We start from the raw sequence: 11,565 nt of genomic DNA on the forward strand, positions 1-11,565 counted from the left end.
TGGCCGCAGTGTAAATATCAGTTGCAGTGTCCTTCCTCGAGTTCATCCGCTGGGACCGCAGCAGCAGACTGCAGGCAACCCCCGTCTGTGTGTGTGTGTGTGTGTGTGTGTGTGTGTGTGTGTGTGTGTGTGTGTGTGTGTTTGCCTTGAAAAAGTTCATGTCCTGAATCTTTTTCCTTTTTTTCCTCTTCTTCTTCTCCAAGATGCACATGACGTCAGGAAACGGCGTCAAGCAGGCGGCAGTGTTGGCTGGCCGGGGCAGCACGCGCTCCCTCTCCAATTATTGTCTGTCAATCATGTGCGCGAGGAGGGAGGGAGAGAGGAAGGGAGGGAGGGAGAGAGGGAGGGAGGGAGAGAGAGACATAAAATGTGTAATAAATAATGAAACAATAACTATATTTTCTTCTTTTACATGTCAAATAATACACCTAAATCCATAGAATCATTATCAGAAACGATCACAAATCACTCACATGGGGGAGATTATAGACTTCTTAAAAAATATTTCACATTTATGTAACCGATATTAAAACGATACTTAAAGACTGCAGATTAACTGGAGTGTTGGGATGAGTTGTGTTGTTTATAGAAATTCAAACCAAAAAGATGCTGCAAGAAAAGACGTAGAGAATAAAACCATTATCTAGACCGGCCTCTGATGTTGGTGTGTATTCATCACATGTTCTTACCAGCAATAACTAATGACCACAAGTAACATGGACGACCATAAAATAATAGTGACATAACAAATGGATTTATTGTTTTCCTGATGAAACATTAGTCACATCAAAGTCACATGAAATGCCAAATAAAAATCCTATTATAAGTCTGGGCTTGGAATATGATATATGATTATAATATAATATATATAATGTAATATATAGCAGCCCAGACCTATAATAGGATTTTTACATGAACTCTATGTGTTAGCGATGTTCTGGTGGTTGGAGTTTGGGGGGGGTGTTGTGAGGTTTTTGTCGAGGTGCTGTGCAATTGGCTGAGTCAAAGCTTTATTGGAGACTCCTCCCACGGGCTTGACAAGCTTGGCCCCGCGCTGTCAGCCGCACTCAGCCTCAGTCAGACGTGTTGCTCTCAGTCCCAGTGGACGGAGTTTACTTTACGCCGACAAAAAGCCACCACAGACAGCTGGAGAGAGACCTGCAGCACCGACACAGACACCGGCGACAGGAGGAGTGAGCTGGTCGGATCCTGTGGATGAAACAACAACAGACAAAGAGGTAAGACATGTTTGTCTTTTTGACACCGTGGCTGCGCGTAATGGAGTGGATGTGAGGGGTGATGTGTGCGTAACTGTTGTGGGTGGAGATGTTTAAAAAAATATATTATTATGAAGTTGCATCGCACCATGTACGACCTCAGCAGTGTGTATGTGTATGTGTGTGTGTGTGTGTTAGTGTGTGTGTGTGTGTGTGTGTGTGTTAGTATTGTGATGCTGACAAACAGAGAGCAAGCTTCATAACAACATCTACACTTCTGCCTTTAAAATATTAACATGTGATGTTTGCTTATTGAAGGTTTCCAGTGTCAAACTCGAGTCCATGTCCTGGACCAGAGAGGGATTTAACTCCGAGGAGAGAACAACACAAAGCATTAGTCATCTGCTGTGAATGGACACGGTGAAGATCTCATAAAGGACTAATTTCAAACCTGTGTCCTCTCCCTGGACATTATTTGACTCTCTAAATCGCAGCACACAGACACACACACACACACACACAACCAGAGCCATGGATGTGACGGCCGAGCAGCCGCGCTGGATGCACCACCACGCCGTGCTGAACGGACAACACCCGGACTCCCACCACCTGGGTCACAACTACATGGAGCCCACGGCGCAGCTGCTGCCTCCGGACGAGGTGGATGTTTTCTTTAATCACCTGGACTCGCAGGGGAACCCGTACTACCACAACTCCGCCCGGGCCAGGGTGTCCTACAGCCAAGCGCACGGTAAGATGGAGCCTTTACGCAGGGGTGCTACTTTAATAATACATAAAAACACACCTAAGACTAAAAATCATCTAGCTACTAAAATATGAGTTGTAAAATATTTTATTTATAAAAATAAAACACCCTCAAATCATGAATTTATATTTAGTATTTCTTTTAAATTAAACGCCAAACACGTGACAGGTTTCTATTAGAATTGTGAATAATCTGTGTGTGATAAACAAGTTTTTGTGGCGATCACATTTTTTAGATTACAATTTTATGTAGGCTATTTCAGTCATATATTTCAGATGTAAAACATCAAATAAAATGGTTAACGCAACTTTGAATTTAATGTTTTTAAGATTCACATTTTAGTGCAGAAAAACTGGTCAATTTTTATTTTCACAACTTTACTTACAACCGATTTAATCCAGTGAATCAACAAGTCTTGTTGTTATTTAGTTATGTCCGCCTCCACCATCATGCCCCAGAAACCCAGAGATAAATGATGAAAGAGTCTGTCATCTTTGTGCGTAATAAACACTCTGTTGCTGGCTGATTTCACAGCTCGACTGACGGGGAGTCAGGTCTGCCGGCCTCATCTCATCCACAGCCCGGGGATTTCATGGCTGGACGGGGGCAAAGCAGCCCTGTCCGCCCACCACCACAACGCCTGGGCGGTCAGTCCCTTCAGCAAGCCCAGCCTGCACCACCCGGGCTCCGCGTCCCCCGGCGGCCTCTCCGCGGTCTACCCGTGCAGCAGCAACTCGAACACGATCTCCGCCCCGTCGTTAACGCCGCCGTCCCACAGCAGCCCGCACCTGTACGCCTTCCCCCCGACGCCGCCAAAGGACGTATCGCCGGACCTGGGGGCCGCGTCCCCCTCGTCGCTCACCAGGATGGACGAGAAGGACTCTATCAAATACCAGGTGTCGCTGGCGGAGGGGATGAAGATGGAGGGCTCCAGTCCGCTGAGGAGCAGCCTGGCCTCCATGAGCGCCCAGACGCCCTCCACCCACCACCCCATACCCACGTACCCCACCTACTCTCTACCGGCGGCACACGAGTACGGCGGCAGCCTGTTCCACCCGGGCAGCCTGCTGGGAGCGTCGCCCGGCTTCATGCACAAAAACAAGGGCAAGGCCCGTTCCTGCACCGGTGAGTCCCCTGCAAACACCACACTGACTATCAGCACCAAAATCCAATCACATACATTTCATACAGAGACTGTCTTTACTCTTTCCACCCTCTTCAGTCAGTGGTAACTAAACTAAAACTCAAAGGAAGGTAGCAAAGGAATACACACTTTTAAAAATCTCCCGTGACACATTATATTCGAGATTATTCTTTTTAAAGTGCAGCTTTATATCGTTTTGCTCTGTTTTTACACGCATTGTTTAAAGTCATTGTGTAATATCCCTGTAAAAGGATTACTATAAGACCTCATTGCATATGAACAGACTCAAACATAAACAAATACAACGCCCATTAAAATCCAAGTCGTTTATTGATGTTATGTCAAGCAAATATACAAGATTATTCTCACACAAAGCCTCATGAGCTGTAATGATTATCAAAGAAAATAAAATACTTAATATTCGTTGAATGAAATAAAAAAGGTTTTTGATTAGTGCAGTTTGAAAGATGATCTCCTGTTTTATTAAATCCTCTATAAATTAAAAAAGACACATTAAAGCCATTTCATTTATACCATTGGCAATGTTGTAATGCCAGATTTACTTATTTATTTTTGTGATATTCTGTAAAGTATATTAAATCCAGCCTATTGCGATGTGTTGTGATTTTAGCATCATCCAGCTTTATTTATTTATATATGGAAATTGAAATTTGGAAAAAATAATTGAATAAAAATATAAATAGCAGTCATAGGCCTAAGCCTGCCCTGCACTGTTCTCCATCACAGAGACTGTGATAATCTTCTTTTGTTAACCGTGACTCTGTGGTTAAACGTGTCATGTGGCTGCAGCACCAACACTGAGCTGGATCCAGCCCAGAGGTGTGAAAGGAAGATCCTCAGGTGCTCTGAGCCCAAACCTCAGTTTATAGGCTACAGCCGCTTCTCTGTTACAGAAGACTACATTGGCCTGATTGTTATTTGATTACAGACCAGGAGGCTTCCACCTTCAAACCCGATCGTGTTTAACTAGCGTATTAGCATGGTGGGTAACCTGACCTCAGTTTAAATAACAAGTCTTTGAATGAGTTATGAGCTGACATCTTAACTGAGTGTAAAATGTATTTTGTTAACTTTAAAACAAATATGAAATGAACTTAATTCTACTAATCTATTTTATAAAGTGGGAATGTATGGCTCTGCTGATGTGCAGATGCATCATCAGACGGTTTTATCCTGTTAACATTCTTTAAAAAGAGAATAAGCTTAAGAAATGGAGGGTGAACGCACAGAGAACTTACTGCAGATGGTAAAGCAAACTCTCTGATGCAAACTAAAGGAGTCAATTTAATTTCCAGCACATGCAGATGCTTTAGTAAGGGGTATAAAAGCAGAAGTACATGCTGTGATCTAAAGAAAATGTACATGCGCACTGTGCACAAGAACAAATCAATTCTTGTCAAAGCTGCTGATAAAATCATGCGTTCAAAAATTGGTGACGACATATAGGATGAATAAATGTAACTCCTTGTTAGTAATGCTTATTCAAAAAATGTCATATGTGTGTTTTCTCTTCAGAGGGCCGTGAGTGTGTAAACTGTGGAGCCACCGCCACGCCTCTGTGGAGACGTGACAGCACTGGACACTACCTGTGCAACGCCTGTGGGCTGTACCATAAGATGAACGGCCAAAACAGACCCCTCATCAAACCCAAACGCAGGCTGGTGAGTTTCTTCCTGTGCAACTTCACTTGTTGTGCATGTGTGAATGTTGGATGTGGCAGTAAATAAAAAAAAAAAAAAAAGAGTGTAAGGTGGAGGGGGAGAGAGGGTGAGGGGGTGCGTACAATGCCAGGAAAGTTATATTTTCCCAATCAGTTTCCGGGCATTGTATTTGTGGCTCACCTCGTGCTCTTTCAGCTCAGGCCGTTAGCAGAGTGGGACTATCTGTGTTGTTTCTGTTATCATTATCACTGCTACTTCTGATGCTGTCATTGATAGCAGGGCCACAGCACCATCACTAAAAACTCATAGTGAAATTTGTTGTGTGAGGTTCTTAAGTGAGGGCTGTTTTGTTTTTTGACACGTGGGAAGAAGAGAAACTGTCTAGTGAAAAACATGTGTCTCCAAATTTGGTGATTTTTGAAAACTTCAAACGAACTGAGGGATTGCTGTTCCTTTTCGGTGGTGGAGAAATGTCTCCTGTTTCTAAACCGACCATGTGAAAGCTTTGAGAAAATGCATCGTCACAAAGCTGTTGTTCTTAAGTACTTTTTTTATGATTCACAATTTTCTATGGACGTGTGGAGAGGATCAAAGCAAATTTGGAAATGATTAAAGTCAAATATTTCCCACCATGCCCTGCTTCAAACATCAGTGTTGCCCAGTTCTAACTTCATGTCACACTCATCCAGCTGCACGATTTAAGGAGACTTCAAATATTAAACACCAATTAAAGTACATTTGAAATATGTGATCTAATTTGAGGAAAATGCTTTGAAGACGGGAAACAAGAATACAACAAATACTATATACCTGTAATTCAACTACAATATTATTTTAGTTTCAGCAGCAGCTGTGATTGTTCAAAATATTTTATTCCTAGTTTCTGAGATAACAATTGAAAAGGAAGGTCTCTGCAGCCTGAATGCATCCATGCAACACTGTGCACCAGTTGTCTTTGCAGCAGGAGGCAGCTGTGGGATGAAGACAGTATTTGCAGAGTAAACAGACGCTGCTCATTAAATCAGTAGAGGCCTAATTAACAATGAACGACAGTGAGCTGCTACACTTTTAAACCTGGTAGTGATGAAAATGTTTTAAAAATGCTTTTATTTTGAAGAAACTAGACCAGTGTGAAGGGATGGTTTGAGACAGAAGCGGGACAAGCGATGTAAAAACAGGGCTTTCTCTACATATTTATGCAATAAAAGATTAGTTATTTTAATTCATGCAAAAGGAAAGATAAGTGCGGAACTTGAAGGAAAAAAAGATGCAGTAAGACACGCGCACAGTGAGAAAAAACGGCATCATTTAACGATCATAATTTTAGGTTAGAGATTAGCTTCTGCTCTTATTATGAAGCCTGGTTCATACAATAGTCTATAGGCTGCAGGAGTGTTTATTTCAGTGCCTTTTACTACAGGTTATAAATGCATATGCGGCCGTATATCAGGCCTGGTTTCCGTATTGCTGGGCCGGGGCTCGCTGCAGAGCTCCACAGTGGCAGCAGCCCTCCACCAGCTTCCTATCCGGATGCCTGACCGGTCCAGATAAAGCAGCGGGGCGGGCAGCCTGCTTCCTCCCGCGGCCTCCTGACTACACACTCCCCGCTCGGGCTGTGGTGGTCAAGCTGCTCCGCTGCTGACAGAGAAACGCACCGAGCAGCGAGAAACAGAAAAGGGCTCTGGGAGAAGTTATGGAGGCTGAGGAGTGACTGACTAGCAACAACTCGTTCATGTTGTTTTAGTTAATGCAATTCTAAGAACATTGTAGGAGCGAGCATATCACTATATTTATTTCCTGTATTGGAAATACGGCTCGTTAAAAGTATATATCAAGTATATACTATTTATTATATTCAGGCTTGAAAAATGTACCAGAACTGAGATGAGGCTGCTCACTCATCAGTTTAAGATTTAGAGGTTCGAATGTGAATTTTAGAAAACTAAATTCAATGACTGAAATTCATGCGACAATTGTGGAATTTAATTTAAATTGAATGCAATTTTTTTGTTTTGATTTTAAACATGGTATTGAAAACGATGCAAAGTTGCACTGTATTTTGTAGATAGATGGATAGATAGATAGATAGGTAGATAGATAGATAGATAGATAGATAGATAGATAGATAGATAGATAGAAGCCTGAAATGTGTGTGTGTGTGTGTGTGTGTGTGTGTGTGTGTGTGTGTGTAAAATAAAATAATCTTTACTGTCAGTCAGACAAAACAACACATTGGACTATGGACACCTATAATAAGCATCTTTAACATTTCCAATTTGCCTTGATTTATAATAGTTAGTTGTGGCCCTAATGTCATAAAACCAGCTTAAATCAACAGAATAGAAAGTTGAACTAGTTTTATGTCTTATATATTGTCCACACTGAACTATATTCTTTAAGTTAAATGCATTCTCCAACTTGCCTTCGCTGTGTCTGCTTGTGCTGTTGACCTCTCATTAAACTCAGTCCTCTTTTTCTCCACAGTCCGCTGCCAGACGAGCAGGCACCTGCTGTGCTAACTGTCAGACGACCACCACCACACTCTGGCGGCGCAATGCAAATGGCGACCCTGTGTGCAACGCCTGCGGCCTCTACTACAAACTGCATAACGTAAGTCTTTGGCCGATGTTCTCCCTCACAGGAGTAGGCAGGCAGGTTGGACTGATTGTAGAGGGATAAGTGGCATGAAAGAGAAAAAGCAAGAGAAAGGAGAAGCGGAAGAAGAGAGTGAGGATTGTTTTACTCTCGGGCTCTGTTGGACTAGTTGGGGTTTTCTTTCTTTGTGCTTTATTGTTTCCATAGCAGGCGTAATCCCCTGAGAGTCATAAAGGTTGGACTGCTGATAAGTGGGACTGCCACAAGTCCAGACTCCAAATATATTAAGCCTGAAGGAATAATATTAACAAGCTAAAAATGTATATTGTGATGGATAAGTCTGGTCCTATTGTTTATTTTTCCTATTGTCAACAAATCCCATGAAAAGACCAAAACCAACAATTAACTAATTCCAGTGTTAAAGTGCTGTCTGTGTAAAAGTCTGATATAGTTGCCGCATTGTTGCATTTGTTGACATGTGACTGTGGTTTATTTGAATTCATTTGCACATTTGTTGCACGGTTGTTGAAAACATCAGTGGCTTTGAGGAACCTGTTTTCAAAGATTTACATTCTCAGTAGGAACCAGTGTGTATAGGGCCACACATTGGATAGGGTAGTAGGATATTGGGGGATGAATATGTTGACAATAACAGGTACATAGAATATTGTAAACTTAACAAAAGAACTATCATGATCCATATTTGAAAATTTATTTGACTACTAGTTCATGAAATTCATAATTTGTGGGTTTGATCACATCACTTATCTGATCACCTTTCCCTCTGCACACAGGTGAACCGGCCTCTGACCATGAAGAAGGAGGGGATACAGACACGCAACCGGAAAATGTCCAACAAATCTAAAAAGGGCAAGCGGTGCGGAGACAGCTACGAGGAGTTTACCAAATGTCTGCACGACAAGAGCTCTCCGTTCAGCGCCTCCTCTCTGGCCGGACACATGTCCATGGGCCACTTGTCACATTTCAGCCACCATGGACACATGCTCCCCACACCCACCCCGATACACCCGTCATTTGGCCACCCGCACCACTCAAACATGGTGACGGCCATGGGCTGAGGAGGCGAAGACGGGGGTTAGCTTCAAGCTACTTTGTGAACCTGAAACAGTTTGATGAAGGGTGTATGAGGGTCTCACTAGGAGGACAGTGAGGACAATGTTAGACATATGGTTGGTGCGTCTACATCTTGACTGTCTCTTGATTGGTTATGCCAGTGGTATGTCGGAGAAAAGATGTATCATGGGAGGAGAGGACCTTTTTACTTCTTATCTATCTAGGTACCTATTTTGATGGAGGAGGATTGTGCCTCCTGTCAGACACGTCATCACTCCTCGTAGATCTCCTCTAACAGTCCCCGCTGACGCCCTGAGTGTCTGCAGTGAGGTTCAGTATGTGCTGAGCAGGTTTATATAACTGTGAATATTGTAAATGTGTTCGAGAGAGGGGGACGTCCCAGACAGAGTTTTCCCCTTCACAACATTTAACGAAAAAGATGCTGGATTTTTTCCTCATGGACAATTTTAAAAATGAATTTTCACAAAAGAAACAAGCAAACAACAAAGGTTTATGGATCCTAATTTGACACTGTTTATTATAATTATTGTTATTATAATTATTATTGTTATTCAGATAATTTATTTTTACTGCCTTCTTTTCTTTGAATATATCATTTGAATCATAATATGGATACTGTTATCCCAGTTATGAATATATTTCTAGCTGAAGTGCTTTGTCTGAGCTGTCAACATTTATACTCATATGAAATAAAGAGATCAAGTTCATTATCCAGTCTGTTCCGTCTATTCAATACCAAACATGTAAGTCTCTGAAATAAGAACAGATACAGTAGTGTTCATATTGATTATTGTACTGACTAGGACTGATTGATTATCGACAAAGTACAGTGTTGAATTTGATTTGAGAGACACAAGAGGTGAATGTATGTTACACAGTCAAACTTCATGAGGGCACTATTGCAAGTTCACTTAAATGAAAGATATAGTAATAACTTTTAAATGCATCACACAGTTAATGATCTTATGGTAAACATATGCATCAGATGCTCTGTATCATTTCCTGTGTCCTTGTTTTTCTCTGGATCGAGCGATTCATAGTTTTTTGTGTGTGAACCATTTTATCCTGATATTGCTCCACAATATCTCTGCCCCCCCCTACTCTGTAAATTCACCCAACACTTCTTCCACCCTGCCCATCAGAAAGCACAGGTTTGTAATCGTAAAAATATGCTGGCTAATGTTGTTATTAAAAACATGTAATTAGCATTAATGAGTGTGAAAACTTATTTTTCTTGCAGGATTCTACAAACATAGAGAAGTTTTGCCCAATAATCTTATATTAACATGTGACTTTTAGTTTTCTTCTCAGCTCCTCTGACCGTTTTAGTACCTTTCAGCTCATTGTTTCAGTTTTGTGGGGCACAGCTTTATGCTCTCACAGCATTGTTGTTATCTGCAGCTGTTTTTAGTGGAAAAGCTTTCAAACTTGACTATACATCTGCTCAACCGCAAACAGCAGACAGACAAACTTAGCGACACGTTAAACATACTGTACTGGAGCATTTAGCACATTTTGAGCACACCCCCCCCCACCCTGTACGTTGGTGGAGACTTAAAACAGGTCAAATGGAGTGAATATTGGACTAACATTCATCTATTGGACAGGAGCATGACTCCAAATGAACACTAATGGTGCTCCCTGTCTGACTAATAAGTAAATATGCAACTGCTAGCAAACAAGTTGGTCTTATCAACAAGGAGGGTGACATGTATTTGTTAGTTTGACAGCTTATTTCAGTTTACCCCCCAAAATGGGTTATTACAGACAAGACCAGAAAAAGAAGAGCAGTGCGACAATTTTAATGGATAAAGTTCCCTTCCCAATTTTATATCATTTATTGTCTGACCAATCCCATCCAAGGTTCAACAGTTTATTTACTAGATCCAAGTTTTTATTTGAATTCACACCAAATTTCCCACACTCCTGATTTTTCATCAAGATCGAGGAATTATTCCCTGGGATATTGGTGAAAATGTCAAAAATCATTGTATCTCACAATTTTAAATTCGTTGAACTGTACCTTTGTACAGACTTGACCCAAACCAGAATGAGTTATCCTTAGCCCATGGCCCATCATTTCACCAACTTTTGTAGAAATCTCTTCAGTAGTTTTTTTGTAGTACTGCTCACAAACAACCAAACCAAACGATGGACAGAGGCGAAAAGCTAACCTCCTTTGCAAAGGTAAGGAGTTGTTTATTTCCTCTCCTTTCAGAACAGCCTTTGCAGAATAGATGTCAAAAGTGTACAGTATCAGTGAAGTTAAATAACCCCTCACCCTTGTTGACAAGAACAACCACTTTCTCACAAATAGGTTACTTCACCGGTCGGGGGAGATTAGTGCTGTTGACAGAAATTGAGCAGGTTGAGCCATATGTTCCCACAGTTACTTAACCAGTTGCATCTGCTCGTTGGATAATACTCTTACGAAATAGTCCCTCTCATTGTCAGCCTGGTGCATGAGGCTAATCCCACAGTTAAATAATACATATCTTAAAAGACCAGAAGAGCTTATTTTTTCACAATTTAAACCTGTTGCTTCAAATTGTGTAACTAACCCCTGTGTTATATATTTCTTATATTGTCTGTTTAAAAATCAATTATCAGACCTGATCTGGCTTGAGGTAGATGATTCATCACTGTAAGCATCCCATCTGCTTTAAGGTTGAAGAAACATTGTGACCGAGTGATTGCAAAACGTCTGAAATCCTATAATATTTTTAATGGTGTTATTGTCACTGTCACATTGTCTATTACCTGTTTCAAGCTGATATAAAACCTGTGGATGTTGATTTTAGGACATGTATGGAAGGAAAACACTAAGTGTGGTATTATTGGTAAGCTTGAAAGCCACACACTCATTATTTCAACAACTAAAGATCAAAGTTAGGGAAACTTAATTCTTCAGGATAAGGTTATTTGTTAAACAGTCTATGACACAGATTCAAGTTGCACAGAGTTTGTCTGTGAGTGCAGGAGTTCCTCAGAAAGCTAAGGGACGTCGCTCCCCGGAGCTCCAGCAGCGAGCCCTGAGATGACACACTTTTCAGGATCAACCCAAGT

General features: G+C 41.4%; 1 protein-coding gene across 1 annotated transcript; it reads left to right on the forward strand.

The window, feature by feature from the left end:
- The first annotated feature begins 1,053 nt into the window (after window positions 1–1,053).
- On the forward strand, window positions 1,054–9,667 carry gata2b (GATA binding protein 2b). Its single transcript, XM_034585790.1, has 6 exons — window positions 1,054–1,238; window positions 1,536–1,968; window positions 2,518–3,108; window positions 4,664–4,809; window positions 7,294–7,419; window positions 8,199–9,667. The coding sequence occupies exons 2-6, from the start codon at window positions 1,749–1,751 to the stop codon at window positions 8,481–8,483; spliced, it is 1,368 nt and encodes a 455-aa protein (XP_034441681.1). The 5' UTR covers window positions 1,054–1,238; window positions 1,536–1,748; the 3' UTR covers window positions 8,484–9,667.
- Window positions 9,668–11,565: the final 1,898 nt, after the last annotated feature.

This window comes from Hippoglossus hippoglossus, chromosome 5 (genome assembly GCF_009819705.1).
Source record: "Hippoglossus hippoglossus isolate fHipHip1 chromosome 5, fHipHip1.pri, whole genome shotgun sequence".
Classification (NCBI taxonomy): Eukaryota; Metazoa; Chordata; class Actinopteri; order Pleuronectiformes; family Pleuronectidae; genus Hippoglossus; species Hippoglossus hippoglossus.